Source organism: Hypomesus nipponensis, chromosome 16, assembly GCF_054491055.1.
Source record: "Hypomesus nipponensis isolate SF chromosome 16, ASM5449105v1, whole genome shotgun sequence".
Classification (NCBI taxonomy): Eukaryota; Metazoa; Chordata; class Actinopteri; order Osmeriformes; family Osmeridae; genus Hypomesus; species Hypomesus nipponensis.
In genome coordinates this window covers 8,101,482-8,127,617 of record NC_140376.1, presented here as the reverse complement: position 1 = coordinate 8,127,617, position 26,136 = coordinate 8,101,482, and the positions used below count along the sequence as shown (strand labels likewise).

At 43.1% G+C, this 26,136-nt stretch overlaps 3 protein-coding genes, 1 long non-coding RNA gene and 1 other non-coding gene across 5 annotated transcripts in view; 4 read left to right on the top strand and 1 right to left on the bottom strand.

Moving 5' to 3' along the window:
• The first annotated feature begins 650 nt into the window (after positions 1-650).
• On the top strand, positions 651-2,303 carry LOC146254687 (uncharacterized). Its single transcript, XR_014731430.1, has 4 exons — positions 651-770; positions 1,279-1,395; positions 1,548-1,627; positions 2,079-2,303. It is a non-coding gene; the product is annotated as an uncharacterized LOC146254687 (long non-coding RNA).
• A 129-nt stretch (positions 2,304-2,432) lies between these two features.
• On the top strand, positions 2,433-4,587 carry LOC146254686 (uncharacterized). The gene is made up of 3 exons (XM_084675486.1): positions 2,433-3,354; positions 3,627-3,743; positions 3,845-4,587. Exons 1-3 carry the CDS (start codon positions 2,568-2,570, stop codon positions 3,949-3,951), a joined length of 1,011 nt encoding a protein of 336 aa, XP_084531612.1. The 5' UTR covers positions 2,433-2,567; the 3' UTR covers positions 3,952-4,587.
• A 629-nt stretch (positions 4,588-5,216) lies between these two features.
• Positions 5,217-26,136, top strand: part of psmd1 (proteasome 26S subunit, non-ATPase 1) — a 34,886-nt gene continuing 13,966 nt past the window's right edge. Inside the window, exons 1-16 of the mRNA XM_084675596.1 lie at positions 5,217-5,374; positions 6,179-6,222; positions 6,388-6,461; positions 6,578-6,747; positions 6,863-7,071; positions 7,461-7,604; positions 7,752-7,978; positions 8,492-8,552; positions 8,674-8,799; positions 9,254-9,342; positions 9,451-9,529; positions 9,650-9,823; positions 9,960-10,071; positions 10,345-10,541; positions 10,817-10,912; positions 11,340-11,404. Of these exons, the coding sequence (XP_084531722.1) occupies positions 5,359-5,374; positions 6,179-6,222; positions 6,388-6,461; positions 6,578-6,747; positions 6,863-7,071; positions 7,461-7,604; positions 7,752-7,978; positions 8,492-8,552; positions 8,674-8,799; positions 9,254-9,342; positions 9,451-9,529; positions 9,650-9,823; positions 9,960-10,071; positions 10,345-10,541; positions 10,817-10,912; positions 11,340-11,404 (1,883 nt within the window). The 5' untranslated portion in view covers positions 5,217-5,358. The remainder of the gene's footprint in view (positions 5,375-6,178; positions 6,223-6,387; positions 6,462-6,577; positions 6,748-6,862; positions 7,072-7,460; positions 7,605-7,751; positions 7,979-8,491; positions 8,553-8,673; positions 8,800-9,253; positions 9,343-9,450; positions 9,530-9,649; positions 9,824-9,959; positions 10,072-10,344; positions 10,542-10,816; positions 10,913-11,339; positions 11,405-26,136) is intronic.
• Positions 8,225-8,357, top strand: LOC146254685 (small nucleolar RNA SNORA14). The gene has a single exon (XR_014731594.1). It is a non-coding gene; the product is annotated as a small nucleolar RNA SNORA14 (small nucleolar RNA).
• On the bottom strand, positions 14,040-20,145 carry htr2b (5-hydroxytryptamine (serotonin) receptor 2B, G protein-coupled). Its single transcript, XM_084675597.1, has 3 exons — positions 19,884-20,145; positions 16,569-16,769; positions 14,040-15,082 (listed from the first exon to the last, which is right to left on the bottom strand). The coding sequence occupies exons 1-3, from the start codon at positions 20,143-20,145 to the stop codon at positions 14,115-14,117; spliced, it is 1,431 nt and encodes a 476-aa protein (XP_084531723.1). The 3' UTR covers positions 14,040-14,114.

Here is a 26,136-nt window from a genome sequence, read left to right as displayed (position 1 = left end):
TGAGACCTCTCGGAGGGTCTGACCACCTTGATCAGTGCCTTCTGAAGCTCGTCAGACTGTTCAATGCGTCCCCAGACTGGATGGATATCATCGACCCAAATCTGCACAAAGGGTGCAAGGACTTATACAGGGCACTCACGGGCTTCCTTATGTACACTATGGTCAACACGCTAACAGTGTGAGACCATTGGTGTGAGGTTCCATTTAGGTTGAGACTGCAACCTTGCAGAATCTTAAAAGATCACCACAAATCACAGGTTGAATCTGAGGTGTTCAATGGGTTTAATGGACATTAGGAAAGCCCTTTATGATGGTTGCAAAAAGAGCTATAAAAATGTTGTGCAAGTTGATCAATCTCAAATTAAAAGTTATGATTGCATGTTATAGTGAATCTATCACAGATTTACTGATTTTGTTATTTAACTGTCCGTTTTGTGTGTGGGTGTATGGAAACAAAACAGCTGAAAACGTTATTGATCCTCCATTCAAAATAGGTCAGTAGACTGGCCCCTCCCGAACCAGACAAAGGCTACAATCCACACCTATTTCAAAGAATGGCCCAATCCTTTGGGAGTTGCATGAAACTACATTCTCACTGGAACTTTGTCACATTAGGCAACAGTCAGTATTGTTAAATGTACATGTGTTGACCAACATGATCAAGGAGCTGGTCCATTTTGGGGGCTTTCAGTCAAGATTCCACACAGCGTCAGTTTGTGGTCCACTGGTTTCCTTTCTGCTCTTTGGGATGTGTTTTTTCATGGCATTAGGTAAGGACATGAGTAGACTGAAGGTCATCTAATATATAGTGTTATAATTTCCAATTTCCAACTATGTTAATTAGTCTATTACCTACAACAACAAGAACAACCAAGGAATAAACTACTGTAATGTAAAATGCAGCATTGCTTAACGGTATCTTTTTTTTATTCAATCACAGTTTATTTCCCTTACTAGTATGAACTTTCCCTATACTGATTCCCATGCAATCAGTAATTCTCTTATCTGTATTTTACACTAAACAATCAGGCAAAGATTGGTGACATTGCTGACATTTCAGGTTTTACTGATACACCCGCAGCAGTACCTTGAGAACTGGGTAAATGGCCCAGATCTCAAGTTAGCTGACAGGCAACCACTGAATGATATGAAATACTAGCCAAATCGTCCATTTTGACTGTGTTGACTACGTTTTCTAGTCTCTAAAGGTATGGAGACAACTGAATTTCAATAGAATACCCTGACCCAAGGCAGAAATAAACTGCATTTTCTCCACAGTACCTGCTCATACTGCTCTTGTGAACTTGGATACGGATCCACCAATGACAGACAAGGACCGGACTGCATCTCACCTATCTTCTCTAAAAGCTCTACTATCAAATAAAACATATACAGGTTAAAAAAATATATACATATATTATTATGATTACACCACTACCTTGAAAATGGACATCGCATCGTGTGCCCAGGATTTATCATTGTTCATGTAGTTCATCGTAACACTTTATAATAACACCGATGCACCAATATTGCTTCACATCTCTCAGTTCGTCTAGGTCTCCATGTATCTCTTGTTGGTCCCACGGAGCTTCTTGACCCACAGTCACTTCTCGCTCTACAGAAAGAGGTCAGTATTCTAGCTCTTGTCAGCTCAACAGGTGAGATCAACAATCAATGAATATCAACAGTTTAAACATCAACATGGGCATGGCACATAAGTGAGACACGCTGTCGCCCGTTAATCATTGAGTCCAGAGGTCAATGTCTGACTTGTGTCTGTTAGCTTTGGTCAGTCATTTAGTTGATTATTTGTAGATTACTGTCAAATGGACAGTGTTGATGGTTTTGGCATCTATTTTGTTTTTGAGTATCTTACTCATTTTACATATCGTTGAACCTTTGTCAATCTAGATTGGCAAAGACAATGCATCCAATGTATTTGACACATTTATCAGCAGAATACACATGCAGAGTGGTAACACATATTTACTTATTTTATCATGAGAGTGTAATGATTTTGGTGATGTTATGAGAAAAAAAACCTAAATGAGCTCTCTTGTTTTCTCTTGTTTGAGAAGACAGGCCTCTTCAACATGGGAGGAAATGGAGAAGTATTTTCCCTGCGCATAGTAAGAATAAAGAAGAATCAGGCTTGTCCCCTGAAAGTTAACTGAAGAACCATTTTTCCCCTTGATATGAAGCCTTAATTGTTTTCACCTCGGTAGCTTTTTGATAAAACAGATCATAGGCTACTTGTCCGTTGTGTATGTAATTTATTAAAATATAACTTAATTACCGTGAAATAGCGGTGATTTTCCTTATTGATTCCGATTTAGACTGCCACGCCTATCATATTGTGGCCAATAGCAACACATAGTCAGCCTTAATCCCACCCTCTCATACAGCTTCCTTCAGTCAACCCTGAAAGTTTATGCATCTAAAGTAGGTGGTTACTGAGTGGGTGTCATGTATGAAAGCGTAGTAGAGTATTATACCAATTGAAAACAACTCATCTCAAAATCTATTTTGACCTGTGGCCTTAACTGAGGCGTGCGAAGAGGAAAATTATGTCTTGTCGAGATCCAAATGATACACTGCCACCCGAAGAAACTGAATTCCAACAATTAGTGCTTCAAATTGGGGGTAAAGAAAGGATAAATTTGGTAAGTGATTCCTTTAAAACTAATGACGAGGATGATGCTGGAATAATGCACGAGTTTGTCCATGACATGTTTTTTGGACAGCGCAGTGGACACAACGTGAGCTCTGCCAACAAGAACACGAACGGTCAGGTTCATCCTTCTCCAAAAAGTGGCATTGCAAACGAAAATGTTTTGAGCGATACTGATATCAACATTAAGACTTCGCCTCAAGAAAATAAAACACCTCTGTCAACGACGCCAAAGGATTTGGAACTGAGTGCCAAGCCTGTGGGGGAGGAAAAAACAAACAAGCCACTCCGTGAGGACATAGAAAAAAGCACTAGAACATCAAGTATAAACAGTTGCGGCCTAAAGCGAACAATAGACTCTCCTATCATAATATTTATTTTCAGCCAAGAGTTTTTAAGTGTAAGTTCAAACGAAATCTGCCTGAAAGAAATTCTGAAGGACGTTAGGGCACGTACGAAACGTGTCAGTGTCCGCCCGGCGCTGATCGGGTTAATAAGATCAGTCGTGGAGAGTGAAGAGACGCGTGAATCTGTGGGATTTCTCGAGCGCGCACTTCGTTCCGTGTTTCGAAAGCATGCACCTGAAGCAATCTGGGTCGGGATCTTTATTCCCAAATCGGAGCAGAGGATGTTGACCATCAAGAAAAATGCTTGCAGAGTTTTTCATTCATCTCAAACTTCAGGTGTAATATAACTTTACAAGTATCAGAACTGTGTTAACATAATAGTTCCTTACCATAAATGTGACATTTTACAATCATTGCTATTGTTCTGGATGTAAAAGTAATATGTAGGTCAGTAGCTTACATTACACTCACAAGATCACCAGACATTTTTCATACACACATTTTCCCACTAGGCCAGGCTTTAGCAGACCACAAAAGACACATTCATTAATCAGAAGGGCCCCTGAGAACTGCTGCCAAATTTTTAAATCCTCATTATTGTCTTTCAGATAATGGGCCTACTGGGAATAGTGGCAACAGGATTCACTGGCAATTTCAATGTTTGCCTTGGACTGGTAGAGGAGGACATGGAGGCCCAGCCAGCACCCCAAGCAACAGGCAACAAGGTACAGTATAACTAAGACTGTTGTTTTGCTTGAAACTTCACAGTGTATTTTTTGCAGTAGCCTATGTTCTGGAGAAATGTATTTGTAAGTTTCTTTTTTAGGTGACACCGGAATGGCAGAGGAAGGAATCCCACTGAAGACCAATGTCCTTTCAAGTGGATCTCACACAGGCTGTGGGGGAGCAGGGAAGGACACTCTTCAGTCATGAGATCCTTTTCTGTTGACAGTACCCCCACTGTTAAACTGACACAAGTCAACATGGGCATCATTCTTTGGTTCCAGATTAGGTCAGTCAGCTGACATGTCATGTGACAGACAAATTGGCTTGAATGCATATGATCCAGCACATTTCCGTTGATTAGTAAAGTCTATAATATAAGGAAGTTTAGATGACAACTAACTCATCAGTCAGACAATATACATTGTTTAGTCTGGCACATTCCTTTTCAATTTGTAATTTTAAAGAAATACACTTTTCAAAAAGGAAACTCTTTAAGGGGAATATGTACAGTATTAAGTTATGTTGTTAAAATATTGTTGAATACTGTTGTAACATAAGCTAAAGGTGATATAATACACACTTGTTTAAGGTAGCCCGAATTCATCAAATGGTAACCTAATTAGGAAGTTATCAAATCATTATTTTGATGTAGTCCTAACACAACTTTCAGGAAGTGGAGATTGTCATAGTGAGCCTTTGTCCGGTACATTAGTGGGTGTTGCACTTGAATTGAAGTGTAAGAAATCTAGAGACCTGACTGTGAAATATGTGTTTACTTTAGAAGAACAATTGAAACAATTGCACTAATAGTAAAAAAATAAAATCTATACTTGTCTTTTTCAACCTTTAAGCAGTGTATAATGATTAAGAGTTTTAGATATATTACAGAAAACTCAAATATCATGAAATAAACACATTTTTCACTCAAAATTTAAGAAGGGTTTGTACTCAGATTTGTTAATGAGAGACTGCAGTCCCAATGTATTGCATCTGAAGGCTGTCTGTTACATTTGTGTTGACCCCCAAAAAATCTAATTAAATTACATTAGTGTATGTGTTGGAGGACATCTCCCACGAGTGACACACTTAATATCCTGTCATTGAATCGGTAAGGACCGATTATTAATTAGATGTGATCGAAAACGATTTACTGACTCGTTTAGGGCTGCAATTTATTTGTCTAACCCATAAAGGTGGTTTAGTTACTACAGGTAAAAGCACTGATTCATGCCAGACAGCTATAACAAAAGCCTGTTTATTAACTGACTTGTAATTGTGCGTTGTGTCTATATTTGCAAATAGTGCATGGTGTTTTTTTCTTATTCGTTTTAGATCTTACCGTAATAAATAGAAATTGTGGCTGAGGATACGAAAAAAATAATTGTTAGCCTCATGTTCTATTTTCATCAGGCAAATTACACCGACGCCTGTTAAGGAGGTCCTCGATTGGGTCCTGTCATTGCCGAACAAAATAAGTTGCTTGCAATTTGAAGTGTTACTGTTTTGGACAACAGACAATTTCACTATCCGTTAAAGGGTTCGATTTATCTTAACGTTGTCGCTGATTTAAAATTTATCCTGGGTTCGAGGAGTTAAGGTGGATTAGAACCAAAGATGATAACATCTGCCGGTAAGTCAGTAACGTTAGTTACCAATATCAGCCTTTGTTACTAGAACCGGGATATACGGCTTGCCATGACAGCTAGCTAGCTACCAATTGATTTAGCTGAGTCACAAAGCTAGCGGGTATACTACTAGCCAGCTAGCTAACGCGACCCAAGATATCGAAGGCCAGACGCCACTGTCAATGTAACAAAAAGTCATTGCAAATGACTGACTGGTAGTCTTAAATAAGCGAAGTAATTAAACGCCACTAGGCCAGATTAAAATACAACTACCTAAAAACATTTTCGTTGATGTGTTGTTGGCTGCTCCGGGCTTGGTTGTGCTAGCTAGACACTGACGTTACCAGCTAGCTAGCTACCAGCTTTAGCTACAGGCGTCAACTAGCTTGATGCATACTAGTTTAGGCAGCGTAAAACGCGGATTGTAAACTAATACCGTGTGTATATTTTCTAGTATTGACATGGCGTGAATGCCAGAACTTCTGGCCAAAGGCTTGACAAATATCTCAATAGTTAATTATGAGAACTGTTTGAAGTCACTACTAGTGCTACCTCTTCACAGATAGCTAGCTCGCTAACATGTGACCATGCAAAATTCGCAAATTTAAGTGGAAAGGCAACGATCAAAGTAGTTGATTCAGTGGTTAGGCTAGTAATCTTGTTTGTTTTTATTATTTACTAATTATATTTTATTATTTACTAATTATATTTTATTATTTACTAATTATATTTTATTATTTACTAATTATATTTTATTATTTACTAATTATATTTTATTATTTACTAATTATATTCTATGTGTCTATCAGCTGGAATCATTTCGCTCCTGGATGAGGAGGAGCCCCAACTTAAGGTACGTCAAATATTATAAAAGAATGTCAGATCTGTTGTATAAGGGTTGGCGATGCATTTTACTATAGAAATCAGTGTGTAGACTAATGTGCAGTCAGTTGAATCAAGACCCCAACTGATCTGAATCTGAGTTGTTAATGCCTGATGTTTATTCATGTTCCCACAGGAGTTTGCTCTGCACAAGTTGAACGCTATAGTCAACGACTTCTGGGCTGAGATTTCAGGATCTGTTGACAAAATGTAAGTGCCCTGGATTCCAAACAAAACTGAAGTAATGCCTGCATGAGAAAATGATCTTGTTTTCATGTTCATTTTGATCAGCAAAAAACCTGTAACTCGTAATTTGGCTTCAACAGCGAGGTCTTGTATGAAGATGAGACCTTTCGGAGCAGGCAGTTTGCTGCCCTCGTGGCCTCCAAGGTCTTCTACCACCTCGGAGCTTTTGAGGAGTCTTTGAACTACGCCCTCGGGGCTGGAGAACTGTTCAATGTCTCAGACGACTCTGAGTATGTGGAGACCATTATTGGTGAGTTCTGTTTTTGACATGACAGTTGAAGTACACCATGTATAATGAGCACCAATGCAGGGCTTTTCACAAACACTGGGTATTTCTTTGATATCGCTGCTTTCCCCCCCTGTAGCCAAATGCATCGACCACTACACCAAGCAGCGTGTGGAGAACGCCGAGCTTCCGGAGGAGGAGGAGAAGAAGAGCATCGACCCCCGCCTGGAGGGCATCGTCAACAAGATGTTCCTGCGGTGTCTGGGGGACCACAAGTACAAGCAGGCCATCGGCATCGCCCTGGAGACGAGGCGTCTGGACATCTTCGAGAAGACCATCCTCGAGTCGGTTAGTGCTCGCGCCGTGGGCTTCCGGGGCGGCGGTCCTAACTCCCCCGGTCCTTGGACCCCCCCCTGTCCTGTGTGTTTTAGATGTGTCCCTCTTCCATACCTGATTGAAATTAATGGGTTAGTTATGACTCAGGAGAAGCCTTTTGACGACCATTCATTTGAATCAGGTGTGTTGAAGCAATGAGACGTCTGACATGCAGAACAGGGGGTCTCCGAGGAGCAGGGTTGAGAACCGCTGTTCTAAGACAATTTTGGTGTCACACGTGGCTTTAACTTCTGTACTGTACTCAAAAAACATCATGAAACCACTCCTTGTCAATTTCTTTTTTTTGGAACAAACTTATGTATATAACGTGTTGAAATTCACAAAATGTTTCTCTGCTATAGAATGATGTTGGTGGCCTCCTAGCGTACAGCCTGAAGGTCTGCATGTCACTGATTCAAAACAAGTGCTTTCGCAATGAGGTCCTGCGAGTGCTGGTCAAACTGTACATGAACCTGGAGAAGCCCGACTTCATCAATGTCTGTCAGGTAAAAAAAAAAAAAAAAAAAGGACATATCAAACTTTCAATCGATTGGCCCACATGTTCATGCAGACTCGCGGTGTTGGTGTAACACACCGAGAACCACTCAACCATTGTGGCTAGCTAACGATCCTCTCTCCCTTCCTCCTCTCAGTGCCTGATCTTCCTGGACGACCCCCAGGCGGTGAGTGACATCCTGGAGAAGCTGGTGAAGGAGGACAACCTGCTGATGGCCTACCAGATCTGCTTTGACCTGTACGAGAGCGCCAGCCAACAGTTCCTCTCCTCTGTCATCCAAAACCTGCGGACCGTTGGCACGCCCATCCCCGCTGTGCCCGGCTCCACCAACACTGGCACAGTGCCAGTTGTGGACAAAGATAGGTATGCTTTCAGGCCGGAGGGAGGGAGGGATGAAAGGGGTATTGGTAGTATAGGGAATTGGGAAAGCGGTTAGGGAATTGGGCCAGTAATCAGAAGGTCGCTGGTTCAATTCCCGTTCGTGCCAAAATGACGGTGTGTCCTTGGCCAAGGCACTTCACCCTACTTGCCTCGGGGGAATGTCCCTGTACTTACTGTATGTCTTTCTGGATAAGAGCGTCTGCTAAATGACTAAATGTAAATGTATTGGTGCATCCTTTGTAAACCCCCTAGTTGCTGAATGTGTAGCCTCTGGGACATGGAAGGATGCAAGATTGATTTTAGGGAATCCAAAGCCGGTGACTTGTCAGTGGCTTTTGGCTATTTCAACTCTAAGACAGACACATCGGGGATTTGGCTGTGCTTTGCTAGTGGTTGATCTGGTTGATGACATCCAATGAGAATTTGTAATTGTCTTGATGTGATTGGCTAAATGCATCAGACTTCAAAGTACACTTCCAATGCCTTTTTTTGCAGCGATGCCATGGAGATCGGTGACAAAGCAGGCAGCTCCCCTGCTGGAAAGGTTATGGATATGGTAAGCACAGATCTTGGGACTTTTCCAACGTGCTTAACGTCAATTACATCATTGCCTGAAAATGTTCTTGGATCATTGAATGAGTAGTTCATTACTGCTGGACCTTTTTTTTGTTTGGTAGGATGACCCTAATTATCAGAATGCCAAGATGATCAAAATTCTCAGTGGCGAGATGGCCATTGAACTGCACCTGCAGTTCCTGATCCGGAACAACAACACAGACCTAATGATTCTCAAGAACACAAAGGTAAACGTCAGATGTAATGTTGTGGAAATTGAGTGTCTATATCCACAATATACAGAGCATGCTCCACACAGTGAACAAACAAAATAACACATTGTCGATTTGCGGGGAATTGGTCCTCTTAGTTTAGAGATTTCCAAAGTTGGAAATGAACATTGACCTCATGGCTGAGGGCTGACACAGGACACATTTTTCAGGGACACATGGTGTATTCTGTATCACATGAATGTTATGATATCATATCTGGTGTATCAAATCATATGAAAATAAAGGGTAATGGTTCAATTTTTGGGGGAGTTCTAGTTATTTTTATTACTAGATCCAGGATTTGATTTCACTGTTGTTCTTATTATCAGTAAAGACAATAGCAAGAGTACGCAGTTTATTGGTGGAATTTTTTTTATTCAATTCAAAACCAGACTATTATTATTGTTTATTGTATTATTATTCCCTACAGGATGCGGTCCGAAATTCAGTGTGCCACACAGCCACGGTCATAGCCAACTCCTTCATGCATACGGGAACCACAAGTGACCAGTTCCTCAGGTATGGTTGCTAATAAACTCATGTTGAAACAGAACCAACAAATGGCCGCTATCGCATGTTGAGTGGTGCGATCCACTCTTGATTATTCCTTATCTATTCAATCTACAGAGAGAACTTGGAGTGGTTAGCAAGAGCCACCAATTGGGCCAAGTTCACAGCCACAGCCAGTCTTGGCGTCATTCACAAGGTACACTAACTAATTACACTTGTGAATCGGGAATTAGTTTGATTGGATGGACCAATTTATCACTCAGGTTGTTTGTACAGAATGGAATATTTGACATTTTAAACATCCCATGCTATACAGGGCCATGAGAAAGAGGCTCTACAGTTGATGGCCACCTACTTGCCCAAAGACACGTCCCCCGGATCAGCCTACCAGGAAGGAGGCGGCCTCTACGCCCTGGGACTGATCCACGCCAACCACGGGGGTGACATCATCGACTACCTTCTCAGCCAACTGAAGAACGCAAGCAACGATGTGAGTGGACGCAACTCCAAAATCAGAATTTCTAGTCGATGGGCAAATAAATGCCCATTATCAGATCTTCTACTCCTGGGATTGAGATTTAAAGTAGTCTGTAACTCGACAGCTGTTTCCCTTGTGCTGTCCATAGATTGTCCGTCATGGAGGTGGTCTGGGTCTGGGCTTGGCTGCGCTGGGCACCGCGAGGCAGGACGTGTATGATCTACTCAAGTCCAATCTGTACCAGGACGATGCAGTTACAGGTATGTTAATCAAGAACCTATTTGGCAAGACATTGTTCTTTTGTCATGAAATGCAATACATGTGTATGTAAATCCATACGCATGTTTGCACTGTCTTGCATCAATGGATGAATCTGGAATCTGAAAATCAAGGGATGCATCGCAAGACTTGAGTGGGATTGGGCGAACCGTTGCCGCCGCCTCCGTTCCCGAATTGACTCGTCAGTGTCCTCTCTCTCTTTCTCTCTCTCTCTCTCTCTCTCTCTCTCTCTCTCTCTCTCTCTCGTTGTGCAGGCGAGGCGGCGGGCCTCGCTCTGGGTCTGGTCATGCTGGGCTCCAAGTCTGCCCAGGCTATCGAGGACATGGTGGGCTACGCCCAGGAGACGCAGCACGAGAAGATCCTGCGAGGCCTGGCCGTGGGCATCGCCATGGTCATGTATGGGCGCATGGAGGAGGCAGACACGCTCATCGAGAGCCTGTGCAGAGACAAGGTACAGCGTTTGGCTTTTACCACTTTGTACGGCCTGGAGTGACAATGTCGTTTGGCGACTTTCAGCGCGTTTTCTCCTCGTTTCTCACCGTTTTAGCTGCCATCAGCTCATGGTCTTCATTCCATGAACGCAGTGCTAATGTACAAATCCGTCAAATAAGATCTCGTCGGCCTCTTGTTGATCCGATCGCGGGTCTCCGTGGCTGGAATGGGCGTGCGCACGCTGACAGGAGGCCAAGGCTGATGTCTGTTTTCCCTCACGTCGTCTCCCCCCAGGACCCCATCCTGCGGCGCTCTGGAATGTACACAGTGGGCATGGCCTACTGCGGCTCCGGTAACAACAAGGCCATCCGGCGCCTGCTGCATGTGGCGGTGAGTTTCTCTGCCTCGTCCTTCTCTTTACACAAGACCACAAGCTCTTGGCAGGAAAAGTGGGTCAGCTCAAAGAAATGGAAGGCTCTTAGCCGTCGAGATTGTTTGAAATGATTAGGATATATTTTTGGAATGTTGAATGTGATGACATGGTCCCCGTGATAACATTGGTCAAGAGATGCACTGGGTTCCAAGTGATGTCCTGCAGATGGCAGCCTAGAGGTAGTGAAAGAAATACTGTATCCTCAGTTAATGGGATATAGTAGACTATTACTTTATATTAAAAAAAAAACTTTTATTGGTGGGGGTGGATTTTATAATATAGATATAAAATGAAGTCATTTTATAATTCATTCAAAAATGATACCAAAATCCCGACTAGGTTAATTTCCCCTGACGAATCCACGTCCACATCTCTACCTTGCAGGTCAGTGACGTGAACGATGACGTCAGAAGGGCGGCGGTGGAGTCCATTGGGTTCATCATGTTCAGGTAAGGACACTCGACCACGTGTTTGCCTCATTGGCCTCACCACTGCTCCTCTGCAAAACCGTCATCCGCACACTAGAGGGTACTGTACTCGCGATGTGTAGGTTTGGCTCCGCTAACAGGGTCATAGCCAAACGAACGCAGATGAATCGGTCCCTCGCATGTATACACAGACCGCATACCGCCCTTAACCCGGGCATTCTTTCCAAATGCGTTTGGAGTAAATTTTCACACTATCACCAGAGGTTTGTCTAGCCTCTGGCCCTTTTTTCCTCCATTTCGCTCAAACTCCCAAAACAAACTGAGATGGATGGTTTCGTCCCAGACCCGAGTCGGATAGATCTTTTCCACTCCAGATTGCCTGTGGGGCCTCACCCACCTTTTTGGCTGTGCCTTTCAACCCCCCTTTCCACACTCGATGTTGTCTCGAAGGAGATGTTCACAGGTCTCCACCGAGGTCTTCAGGATTCTCACCCTGTTTGAGTCTCAACGGTGAGGTGTGAAATCAATTGAGCTGGTTGCCAAGTCATGCAGAGCTTAGTAAGTCTTGCTCGTGTGTGACGTTCATGGTTAAATATAACCAGTAGGTCGGTTTGTTTAATTGTCAGTAAGTTGTCTGACGTTTCAGATGGTACACCTGTTTATTAGTATGGCGGTTATTGAAATGCCCATTATTTAATTAGCTTTTTGTATCCTTTTTATTTGTGTGATCGATTTGTAGCCTAGTAGTATGTTGATCTATAGAATCACAATACACATTTTAGTAAGTCATAAGACCTCTTGAAATTATGTTGGAGTGAAGGTTTGCCCCTTGTTCTTACAGTTCAAACAAATATAGCGTATTTGTGTTCATGTTTATTCTAAAGCTATGAGTGGGCATTCTGAGATCTCCTGTTTAATTTCATGCTTTGTCTCAGGACAGTACAGTAAGCTTCCATTGTCACGTGACGACTGGAAGGTAGATACAATGTGCTTGGCTGTGCCTATTATCTCCTCTATGCCCCGGGGCACTTGGCTTCCTGTCATCCATCACACGTTTTTCTGTTCTGTTTATGGGGCTCATCACTCATCCTTCGACGTGAATTTACCCATCAGGCAGAACAGCAGCCTTGAACAGTGTGTCTGGCCAAACAAAGAAACGATGGGGACTATTTTAAGCCCAAAAAAGGCTATGCGATATTCATATGATCAATTGGCTGTTAGATAAACCTTGTGTAAATCCTTCCTGTGTTTAGAAAGCCCCCTGAACGGCAACAATTCAGCAGAGCTCCTCCCTTTCCCGCTCCCACCCCCCCTGGCTCCCAAGACGCCAGCCCCCATCCTCCCTCCACCCATCTGGGAAAGGCTGGGAGTTGGGGCGGGAAAGGCTGGCCTGCCGGGGTTTGTCGCACACTAGGTGTATCTATAGTGAGGTAGTCACTCATTTTGAGTTTGTGCAGTGTTTTTGAGTGACTGTGTGTGGAGAGAGGGGAAAAAGGGCCACAAGCAGATCAGTATTGAGGGGTTTTGCTTGCACAGGTCAAATCATGATATGGTTAGGGTATTTGTGTCATTGTTCACACTGGAGCATTTTACTTAAGACTCTCCTCGTTTCACAGCCTCTCTTTTAAAGGGATTCTGACAGACATTCAGTTTTGCTATTCAGTGTTTGTGGTTATGAACCCTTGAGTGAGCACGTTGCTTTATGGTATTTCATTTTGGCTGTGCTCAATTTGGGATGCAAATCATTACTAACTAATCTCAAAGACAAAGTCAAACTGCAAATTATCTACTGTAAGCCAGGCCCATTGTCATTGTTAACATTGGGACATCAAGGCAAGTCAGGAGGTAACAAAATGCATTAGGCCTAGACATTTGGAAGAAGCAAATCCCACACGTTGTATATTTTTCCTTTAGTCAAGCACAGTTCATCATGGTCAACAGGTACTAAGAAGGACAACTTTTCCATACATTTTATTTGTCTGTATAGCAAAGCTTCCCATTTGCAAAGGGTTTGTCCTTGTAACCCTTTCATACAACAAGCTGCTTGAATGTAATAACACTGGGCAACAGAAACGATTTGACATTCCAAGACTTGCCTATACAACGACTGTTGATAAAAGTAAAAAAGATTACCAAAACCTGCAGTTAAAATTGGTGCCATCTATTATGTAAGTAGGCTATTCTCTTAAAGTATTGTGAGTTTTGTGGAGCCAGAATAATGTCTAGTTCATAGGGTGGGAGTAGTGTTTGTACTCTCCATAGGTAAGCATCTAATCTCCTTAATGGAAATTGTCGATAGCAGATTAAAATAGCCCAAGGTGTCATGATTAGCATGAGAGAAAAAACGCACTGTATCCAGGGAAAGTTCAGTCAGTCTTCATTCCTGAAGTTTTTGTCTGGCAGTCTCCTTAAGGAGAATCCGACCAAAGCTTTGTCGGCTTAGATTTTTATTGAGGGCAAGCGCTTCAGTGTACTTTCTGACAGATTCAATTTACAGAAAGTTCAGCCATGTTTAGTACAGAATCTGGGGGCCCCTTGTTTCTGAAATCTCCTTTCTTCCCTTGTGTTTGGCTCTTACAGCCCAAACATAATTCACAGAAACTGATGCAGGGTGTCCCCTGAAGAATGCAAACTGAAACTCGTATCCTGTCCTCATATCCCTCTCATAGAGGTTGTGCCCTTATATGTCTGTGGGCTTTGTTAACGCCCCAATAGACGATTCTTCACGTCCCTAAACATAACTGACGTGCTCCTCGGGTTTACAGTCCTCGTTCTCTGTCAGGAGCAGTGTGTCGATGACGACACAGCTGGAAGACTGGACGGGTGCTTGCCGTCGCCTCAGAGGGCTCTGGTAATTCACCGGGCCGATGCCGTTCTTCATCCCCCGCTTCATGAACCGCTTTGAATTCTCCGCCATAGAGGAACGGAAAGAGATCCGGGTCAAATTCCGTCGCCCGTTCCGCACCGGGGTGTGCCCGTCGGGCCCGTTACCGGCCGTGCTGCTGTAGTTGCAGGTCATGTAGCGCGTGAAAGCCTGGCGGAAGGTCTTGTTGAACAGGGTGTAGACGAGGGGGTTGATGCCCGACGACACGTAGCCCACCCACACAAAGATCTCCATGAGACGCCCGATGACGTTGAGGTCACAGCTGGCACACAGCACTGAGGTGACATTGGTGATGAAGAAGGGGCACCACATGACCACAAACAGGAGGAAGACGATGCCCAGCACCTTTGAGGCCCGCTGCTCGTTGCTAAGGTTCTGCATGGACTTCTTGCCCATCGTGGACATGCGGCGAACTGGCATGTCCTTGCATATGAAGGGGGTGTTGGGGTTGGCGCTAGCATTGGAACCCCCTGGAATGTTCTCCCTCCTCAGCCCCTCCAGCATGGCCAGCTTGTCAGCTGGTGAAGTGACCATGGGTATGGGCTGCTCCTTCTGGGAGACCGTGGAGACGGTTGGACGAGTGAAGCGTTGGGTGACCTTTGATCTGAGCAGGTAGACTTTCTTGCGCAGCACCTGGATGGTTAGCAGGTAGATGACCATCATGATGGTTAAAGGGATGAAAAACGCTGCCAGGGAGCCAAACATGATGAACTCTCTAAAGCTGTCTGGCTTCAACAGGCAGGTGTGGTTGCTGTTAAAGGTGGCGTTGTTTGGCATGTTCCCCAGGCCTTTGATGGGAATTGGTATCGCTATACCTGTAAAAATAGAGAGGAATGGTCACTGGTCAGTCAAAGAATTGTTATTCTGTATTAAATGACTGTTCTATAAAGAACCCATTAACTACAAAGTGTTTTACGAAGAGACCGTTTTAGAAATGCGCTTTTTGTAGGGGAACTGTAGGAGTGTTTAGGGATTCATGCTTTTATGGAGGAGGAGAGCAGAGGTAGTAATAGTTTTGAAGGAAAACAACAAACTGGGACTCCTGGAATCTCAAATTTTCTACTCCAGTCATGTTAACAAACCATAAATTGCAATGCTATAGTGGTTCTGACATAGAACATGCACCCTGGCCAAAGAGCCTCCTCTACCGACATTGGCTTCCGAGCTACTTCTACAGCTTGTTCTAGTCATCTGGATTTGCTCAAGGAAAGATATTCAATCAATCAGTATTCGCACAGGGGCCAGGTATAGCAGTGCTATCTAGAAGGGTCCGAACTGTCCATTGTTGCCATTTAAAAGCAGACTAAACTCTGCCAGGTTTTCACACCACAGTTTCCTGATGCCAAAACCCTCTGGGATGATGATGTTAACAAGCTGAAGGGTGTTTAATTTCATGTCCCACTGGAAAGCTAATATATAATATATAACAGATCATTAAGAGCAAGCCAGTGTGCTAATATACTGGAGGTTCACTGGGCAAGTCATCAACAACGGAGGCTTGGGCTGGAGACTGAACTAATAAAAAGGTCATCAGTCAGGAAATTAAAACAAAGCCCTTTTTCTAACCATCTTTTTTGGATTGTGGTACACATGTCTGTATTGGTATAATCTTACATGGTGCCATCAAAAAAATAAACCAACTTTCCCGTTTGTCATGAGAATTCCAGTGGTCCAGCCACTTCATTTATAGACAGTGAAAAGACCAAGTTGGAGTAGCAATATTCAAAGGGCCTTTTTATTCATGAGCAAATAAATGCCCTTCTACCAAGTAACCTAATTGTATTAATTATGAGGCCTGAATAATGTTGAGATTTTAATTCTGCATTGAGATATTGTTAAATTAGATGGAACTTGGTTAAGTTACCTTAAAAGAAAATGACGGTACTGACTTTGACTTCTTTGAAAATAGTTTGAACGCTTTAAATAATGTAAAACATTTTTACAGTGGTTTTGAAATTGTCGGTACACTTTTTACAAGTCATTTTTTCTACTGGAGGAAGTCACCTCTTTTCTGCTGCTTTTGTGTAAATGGTCAACTGTATTGTGGAACAGGTCACCTCCTCTGCCATCTCTCTTTATTCTTTGTTACCTCCCTAAACCCCTCTGCAGTAGTGAATGTTTATGTCGTTTAGCTTTTATTACTTCCTGCTTTTATTCTGACTGTATAAAAGGGATCTGCTATGGATCACATGCTAAGAAATCAAGGAGCAATGACATTAAGAATCTTGCCCTCAGGTTTCGGTGCACGCTCTGAACTTTTATAGGGCCGGAGAACAATAGGCAGTGCAGTCATGTGCTTACCGATGGATATTAGCCAGACCAGTGCAATCTTGGCTATAGCTTTGGCCCGAGACTTGTATTGACTGTGCTGGATGGGCTTCTTGATGGCAATGTAGCGGTCGAGTGATATGGCACACAGGTGCATGATGGATGCTGTGGAGAACAGGACGTCCAGGAAGAGCCAGATGGGGCAGAGGAAGTCGGGGAGAGGCCATCCCGAATCTGAGGAGACAATGGGAAAATATGCGTTTTTTTTGTGGGAAGGTGTCCAAAAGACATGCATTCTACACAGATTGCTTGTATTCCATGTGCCATGAGCATTTGGAAGATGTGCATTGGTGAGGGTTTGGAACCATCTTTCATTTAGGTGGTTTCTGTTTGTTTGGTTGAAGAACAAATACGTTCGTCTTGTTGTGATTGTAAATAATGGAAAGTCCTGTCAGATAGACAAAACACCCCAGGGCCCTTCTTCCAGAAATCTTTATTTTAGATTTCAGAAATTGAGAGGGGGGGGTTAAATGTTTTGCAATATAGTCAGTCAGCCAGAACAGTACTTATGTAAAAATGGTGTTGCAGAAATGTGTGCAGTGCTCTAAGAATATAAGTCCATTTAAAGGCATTTCTCTAAGACAAAATGATGTTATTGCAGTGGCCCTTTGCAATGCATTCACATGACATAGATAATGTCGTGGAAATGAGCCACAAAGTTCAAGTAAAGTCACCATTTCCGTGTGATGACCTGGTCGGACTCTTACAAAAACAATGTTGAAATGGGTGTCCTCCATAAGAGCTATATTTGAGTATTTCTATCGTCATTATAATAATTAGTGTTTATTTATTTTTCCTTTAATGTCCAGTTCCACCAAATACCAGAATGCAAGCTCTCTGACCTGGGCTATTAATATGCAAAAGGTTTTCAGATTAAATGAGTGATACTGTTATGAAGGGACTTTTATGGACATTTCTATTAAAAGTTGAACACAACACATAATTGGTATTTATGGAAAATATATGTTTTTATGGAATGTTAAATTTAAAAATATTCATAATTGGAGAAAGAGTGAAATTGTAAATGGCTCTTCAATGCCTGCTGCTTGTGGAGATAAGTGAACACTGGGAGATTGCTCCAAGTACAGAAAAAGACGCCTGGCTCAAAAATATTTATGCTAATGTTGGCATAAGTTAACCTGGCAGACAAGATACTGTAATTTTGTGCCAAGGCAAAAAATGTTCCCCTCTTCTCAACATAAACACTTTTTGTGGTGCTGCCTCAAAATCGTGGCACTACGTTTAGCACTTACCCACCCAAATCCTTCAAATAACGTTGGTTAATGGTTCTCTACTGTCACCTGGGCCCTTCGTCAGTACTACCTTTAGGTCTGCACCGCTTACTTTAAACAGTGGAACCATTACATTTTTCAAGGTGTTGACGAAGCCTCATTCATCTGTCCTGCAGATGTGGTCAGAATGCCTTGGGATCCTCACTCATAGATGGCAACTGTTGTTCAGGTTCTTTCCCTCTTTTGGAAGTTATTGGTGGACATTCAAAATATGATTGGGGTCGCAGTCTCGTCAATTTTGAACATTTGAGATAATGTGTACAATAATTTATGACCTTTTTCTCATCGAGAGGACATGTTGGAAAGCAGACCCCAAAAAGTATTTTTGATCCAATGTCATCATCTTGGTGTTTCTCGAGTTTACAGAGGTCCAAGTTTAATAGCAACTATTTACGAGGGGTGTTATGGTAGTTAAGGAACGTTTCGTGTCTTGCTCCTCCTCTGGCATCTCTCAGGTGGGATTCGAATGTTTGCACCGATCCCGCTGTTTGACTGGAGCACACTGTTCTTAACCGACTCTGGGTGTACACGGGGCCCTTTACGAGCTCCCCCCACCGAGTGGCTCTGAAGGGACCGTGTGAAGCACTGAACACTGTTTATGTGTCTGGGTCCTCCTGACCTCTCTGCTACCTTCCGTGCAGCGTGCTTCATCTCGATCAAGTCGGGTCTAGTCTTTTGAAGGAGAGCATGTGTCTTGGGTGGCTGTACAGAAGGACGGAGCTCTGAAAGTGCTTGCACACGCAAACCCCAGATCCCCCCCCCCCCCACACACACACAGCCTAGCCAAGACGCTACCAGCAGAACCAACCGGCCCAACCATCTCTGTGGTTGCGAAGGGAGCCTTCTTGTCACAGACGGTCTGAGGTTTCATTCGTCGAAATCAAAACAGGCGAGTCGCTCAAAGGAATTCATGTGTACCTTGCCTTGACTTGTACATCTGCCCTTCTGCCCTGATGGGCTGCATTAAGATTTCCATCCGACGACGTGCCCCCCCCCCCCCCCCCGCTCGTTTTCCTCCTGCCCTAGTTTTTGTACGAGACACACGGTTCTTTCGCAAAGCACCATTTGTTTCTTTTTGAATGCAGATCAGATCCCTACACGCATGGATGAGGTTGAGAACATGGAATAACACATGGACCTGGTCATTTATTTAACAACTAATAAGGAGTAAATGGCTGAGCCCAGTCTTTGGGAGAAAGATGATCTACCGTAAGGCACAGAAAGGAGCGGGGAGATGTTGAATTCTATCACTTTGAAGCGCCGCTGTATTTGCACGGCTTTGGCTTTTCCCCCCATTCGATTCAACTGCAAACGTTTTTGTCTTGATTTCTCTCCTCCTGCCCCAAGTGAGATTGTGAGACACTTCAGGCAATGTTTGTTTTTTAGGTTCACTTTTTCATTGGGAGAAAGGAGATCCGAGTCATGATGTTTTGGATCTGATTACTCTAGGGTAATGGCATAGCTCACGGAAGTATGTTGTTTGTGGACCGCTATCTTATGTTTCCTCTGTAATTTGTTCATGACTCATGTTCAACATGATCTCATCTTGTGTCCTACTCCTAAACCCGTCCACTGTAATTATTATACGAATGCGTGCGTATTTCTTGTGCAGTTTATTTACAACAAATGCATTCCCCCACTGTTGCTAAATGAGGAAGTTATCCTTTTTGATTCAAAGTATGAATGTCGGCCGTCTGCTTTGCCTTGCACATTCACTGGAAATGTGTTTCCCTGGTTGGTCGCAGACAAGCTTTCTAGTGAGCTTTCCAAGTGCAGCTCAGGTCATCTGTGGCCAAGCGAGGGGGAACTGGGTGGCATTGCTATACCATCAGCGATACAGATTTAGAGAATTTAAAGTGGGTCTCAAGTCTTTTGTATTATAAATCGTTTTGACCATAGCTTTGAATGCAACGATTGGGCGTCAGGTACGTTTGTGACTACAGCACCTCTGGACCCCTCGGGGCACTGAGAGCTTCTCCCTGTGTGGTCTACTTACTGTACAGCACCGTGACCAAGGCAATGGGCATCACCAGTAGTCCCACCAGCAGGTCGGCCATTGCCAGTGACATCAGGAAGTAGTTGGTAGCGTTCTGTAGCTTCCTCTCCAGAGACACAGCCAAGATGACCAGAATGTTGCCCCCGATGGTGGGGATGATGACCATGACCATGAGCAGGGCTGCCCAGCGCAGCTGAGCCCCGGTACCCTCCCCGGGCCCCAAGCCGTTCGGCACCACTGGAGACGCCTCTGGCTGGGACATTCTGCTGTGGAGGGGGTGGCTAGCCTTGGCGCGGGTTGGGGCTCTGCTCTGGCTGGCTCCGGGAGCTTGGTCAGCATGGTCACGGGGTCCCACAGGCCAGGGCTCAGGGCGGCAGGGCAGCTCAGGACCAGCACACGCAGTGATTCATCTCTGGTCTGTCATACAAACCCCCAAAAAGGACCCACTTCGCGATCCGAAAATGTGCTGTCACTCGCGGATCCAGATGGAATAGGAATTGGAGATCCTCACCAGAACTCCAACTCCAAAAGGGAAGGCGATAATCCAAGCACAGGTTGTACTTCCACAAGAACTAAGCGGAGATCTCGGATTGGTAGTCCAGGCACCATTTAATACAACAAGGAGTGTCTATTGAAAAAGGGGGGGGGGGGGGAGAAGTTATTGCAAGACATTTTCACCGTATTAATTTCTATTCGTAGACATTTATAATTATTTAAATTGGAGTTTCCTGTACATCATTAGTATTGATTGCAGCTCTCTGATAATTCGACTATTCATCAAGGACATAGCTGCAACCACAGCTAGACATGTGTTTGTTGTGACATAAACGTGTGTAAAATATGCCAGTGTAGGTTATTGTAGTTGTAAGTTACCTATTTCTTTATAGGTGCATTTACCATCTGTTTCCAACATAGTAAAATAACATTTGAGCTTTCCTAGTTTTTTAACAGTACCATAATTGTTTCTGAATTTATTAATCATAATACTTCTAAGATACAAACATTGGACTGGTTTTTCAATGGTGTTTCGTCTCTGCTTCCAGAATTACCTCTAAATTGGCACTACAGTTATAACCCTTAGAAAGCCTTTGTCACCAGCTTATGATTCAAATCATGTGGCATTAAGTGTTTACATTCTTGAGGTATTATATCACTTGTCGACAACAATTAATGACCAATGACTGATGGATATTAAAAAGCTTAAGTGAAATAACTAGCCAAATTCCAAATACACAAGTAATAGTATAATACAGTAAAATAAAAAATGCAAGAGGGTTCATTTGTATCTTACCGTCTCTTCTGGCAGTAGTCTTTTTGTGGTCTAGTTTTAGTTTGTCCTTCTGTGGTTCACTGCCATTGCAATCGAAGCTGTTAAATCCTCACTTCTTCAATCAAGCCATGCGTTGTGCGTAGTTAAAACACCCCGGCTCTCCACATAACAACTGAACTTCAATCCTCAGCCAGGGAGAATGGTGCCTGTTTTCTTGCCCCTTCCTATAAATGTATGCTTCCCTCCAAAATAAGAAAATGTCACCAACAGCCCCTCCTTTACAGAAACAAAAATCATTTCAATTTAGAGCATTCCAGGCGCTGGAATTTCCTTCGTCCTTGCTTGTCGGAAGAGCCCCTGATCTGGATGCGCACCAGCTACAGTGATCACAGGTTCAAAAACTTCCAGCCGCCGCGTTTCCCCTCTCTCACTCCCTCACCCTGCTTTTCTTTATCCATCCGCCGCTCTTTGGTAGACTTAAACCCCTGCTTGCTCTCTCTCTCTCTCTTCCCCCCCCCCTTTGCTTGCCCATGAGTCAGGCTCAGGACAAAACAGATGAATGTCTTTGAGCTGGCCGTGTGCCAGTGGTTCTGGGAGGTAATTTCCTTCAACACAGCCGACCTACTGTTTATATTTGTCACTTTCAGCGCTCTCCTCCAGTAAAGGCGAGAGATCGGGTTTGGAGGACAAGGTGATTTTAAGGCTGCTGTACGCTAAACACTACTAAACGGCACGTCACATTTACGCAACAATTGACCCTCTCCATGATAAATGAATGCTCACCTTCCACCTGGCAAGGATTTAGTCAATGTTTAACACATTTCCCCATTGCCTACACAAGTGTCCTCCCACCTAACCTGTCATAATATGTACGTCAGTTTGACTTTTGTTTCATAATGTAAAAATAAAAAGAAGCAGGAATCTAAAATTGATGTGTTCTGGGAAGGTTTTATAGCCAGGAAACTTTGCTTTCTGTGTGAGGCTTGGAAGACGTAACACAAGGTCACAGCCCTCTGGTTCCCACCTGGGCCCTTTTGAAGAACGTCTCACACCAAATATTTTGTCCACTCCTAATCCAGCTCAGGTGTTATCTCTCAGTAAGAGAGCAAGAAGGGAACTATTTCATGAGCTCCCTCTCTGCGTCTATCTGAGAGTTAACTTTAGTGTCTCAAATTCCTTTGACCGTCTTGTTTCCCTTCAGATATCAGCCTGATTAGGCTCTTGATGACTCGCTCATTTGTGACAGCTGGTGTAAAAGACACCCTTCCCCTGGAGCAGAGACAAGGCAGTTGACTTTTAATTAGGAGAAAGGTCAGAGGTCACCGCTTCCTTGCCAGGTCCCCAAGTGGAAAGTTTGGTCCTTCTGATCCTCAAATGCAAGGAGAGGCTGAGAGATGCTGTTAGAACTGCTCCAGACTTCTACATCCAGCCCTGGATACTGCTTAAATAATGCAATTAATATAAATTACTAACATGACACTAACATTCTAATAGTTTGTTAAATATCTATGAAACTGAAAATTCCTTTGTGTTGCGTAAGGGGTATGCCATAATGATTTTTGTTTAGAATTTGTTTTTAAACTCTTTATAAGCGAGGCACTTTAAACCTATTTTGTTATGACAGTCAGAGGAAAGAGGTTTCGCAGCCTCCATTTCCTTGTTGAAACCAACACTGTCCAGGTGCTGTCCATGATTCATTTAGGTAGAACGAATGGGCGGAAAGTTAATCAAATCTTTCATGCATTTGTAATAAATCCCATTCTCATCTATTGACCACGAAACAAATGTGACCAGCCCTTTTCTCATTCTATTATCTCACCATCATTTTATTATTTCCAATGACAGGATTTTAACCAATACTAATGCCGCAGCACGTTCTGCGTTAGTGTTTCTCTCTTGGCATCAGTTGCCGTACGTCGAGACTTGGCATATTAACTGCTCACTCAAAGACGGGCACTTTTGTAAGCGAGCCTCGAATCTTTGGAGCAATTCAGTTCAGCTTGATATTTGTAAAAGAAAAGATGTAGGCATAACATATGATATCGGCCAGACATGGACAAGTGTCCTGGGTGCACATTTCATTTTGTATTTTAAAATGAGATGGTCTAAACACGCACTTAAGATGTTCAGTTTTACATTTACATCTTACCTTTTATGTCCACTCAGTGAAAGCATTAATGAAAAAAATTAAGGCATCTGTGTCACTTTGAGCCTGCGAGAAGTGTTTCAGCACTACTAGGTCAACCCTGCAATTTTGATTTAATTCAGTTCTTGCCAGTATTACAAAGAATAAAGGCTGACATTTAGAGACTTGGGCTTTGATTTCAACTTTATAGGCATGGTTATATGTTGCTCCACTCCCTTCTCAGTCATTAGATAGAAATGGGCTGGGACATAGATGAAGATTGATTTTTGGATCGACATAAATTCCCTAACCTTGTGAGTGACCCAAGGACAATTTGCTCATGTTTGAGAATGGGTCTTCAGATGAAACCCATTGTAAAAGCTTTGACTACTTTGCAGCCCAACTACTGCAACTCCCTGCACACCGATTGCGAAGTTTACCTTTCAGAAATGCATACAAATAAATAAATAAATAAAACGTCGAACGTTACTGTTTTAACTTCTCCCAGTACTCCACTAGATATACAGTCTGGGATAACCATAACCCTTACTTCAACAATGAAAACCATGTACTCAATATTAATATCAGGTTTTGTGAAAAATCCGAGTTTCAGAAGTCAACCTGGCCACAGCTTTTCCCTTATCTTCCAACCCCGCCTGCTCCAGGAGACAGGGCAGATCTAAGTATAGATGTGTGCTCGTCATCCAGCTACCAGAATAGCTTGTTATATCCCTGTTGGTGAAATTGAAAGGCGATCCAGATCTCATGTTGATTGCCATTTGTGATCAAATAAAGCCTTGGTGCTAGTTGAGATGAGCTGCTTAATCCCAACAGGCCTGTGGAGATTAGACTGCAGGAGAACGCCACTGCAAAAGTGTTGGGTACTAAAGGAGAGAGGCCCTGGGAGGCTTTGCAATTCATTAGCACAGGACTTCATTGAAACCAAAACACTGTTTCAGATTCTGTCAGTGAAACCTAAGGGGCTTTTTTCGAATCTGATTACAGCTAGCGATTCTATTATGATGGTGTTGATGAAGGCTTCATTTATACTGCTTGTTGTTGGGATAAAGGTAGATGCTGGTTTAAATTGGCAGTTTAATGGAGTATATGTGGACGTTCACTTTATTTCTTTTTTTTTTTTTTTTTCTTTTTTTTTTTTTACATGAAATGACCTGTGAAATGCAAGAAAGAAATTCTGCATTTGCTCAAACTAAGATGCAAATTATCATGTAATGGAACAGAAAGGATTCCAATTGCAGCAAAACGTCAGTTATCTGGGAGAGTTGGCATATAGTGACGTTTATGCGAGTTGGTGGCAAAGCAATGTTGAAGGATTTGCAGTTTTTGGAGGTCTTTTAAAATAAATCAGTTTACCACCTATCAGTTTTGGATGAATTGCAATTAAAAGCTGACTGATGGACTGGCTATGGCCATAGTACAGGGAACCAAATCGTTCTAGGAACTCGCATGGTCATTTTTTTCAATTGGCCCGACACTTGGGACCCAGGCAATGTTGGTGTTATCACCAGCCTTTTACTTCAGACCAGCCAGAGCACGCTCAATAAACTGCAGATTACCTCATTTGTGGTGTTCAGTTGTTTTGTCTGCATGGTCTTTAAGTAAGGAGGCTATGTCCGCCTGGTGACAGTCCTCAAGTCAAGACGTTACACTGGTGGTGGATGATGTGTTTTCTGTTTAGAAGGACATCTTTCAGTTACGGTTTTGGCTCAGAGGAAATCCTTTTCCGAGCAAATTCGGCATACGTTCTTATTTTTGCCTTCAAAAGTTGCATATTTTATTTTCTATATTACCTAAATGTTTATTGCTATTCAGAAATACAAGATTTTAAGGTATTCATCCAACTGAACTTGGTTAAACTTGCTGCCAAAGTGTCTTGGTGATGGCCTTTGGTCTCAAACCTTAATTTGAGGGTCGAGCAACAAAGTGGATTTCATCTGCTCACTCCAGGACCACTTCAGTCCTGTTAGCGCAGAGCCCATTAAGTTAACTTCACATCTGAAGAACATAATGGCAAATGGCCCTACCTTCGTACTATGGCGCAATGGTGCTAAGCACTATTGGAGGTGAAAGCCCCAAGAACAGATTTGACTCCCCCGTCCATTCAGCCCACCCTAGTCAGTCTCACCTCAGACACTATCACCCCTCCCCCAGCCTGTCCCCTCACTGAACAGGAGAGGTAGTGGAGTTGAGGGGTGGGATTGGATGGGGAATGGTCATAATCACCTTGTGTAAATTGTTTAAAGAAACCATCTTGACACAGCTGCCCGGACTAGGGAGAGTTGGTAAAAGGTATTTGAAGCCTCAAAAGAATACGTGCGGAAGATCCTTATAGTGAGAATGTGGGTTCAGATGGTAGCCAGGAAAATGTGATGGGGAAGGAGGTCCTGGCAACTCCGCATGAAATGCAAGATGCTAGGAGCTATGGTCTGCAGAGGTTAGCCAGAATGTTAGCTTCACCACAGGGGTAGTGTGGCTGGATAAAAACCCCTGGGTTGAAAGTCTAAGTAAACTGAATTGTTAGCTCCACAACTAGGGGATTTTCTCTGTCTTGGGTGAAGTGATAGGTTAATGAGATGTGCATTTTGTCAGTGTGTCTTCCCTACAGTACATCTTCATTATCTGGCTCTTCACTTTATATCAGTCTGCAAAGAAATACTCTCAGACTCAGTGCGAACAGCGTAGACCCATACAGAAAAGTTTTTCTTGCAAAATAGTTTTACACTGGAGTTCACATTCCCCAACCAACACTCACAGAAAAATATGCAAGTACATGGCAAGGTGTCAGGCCAATTTATCATGGCCCTATTTCCTGTTCTCACATGATTCATACACAAACG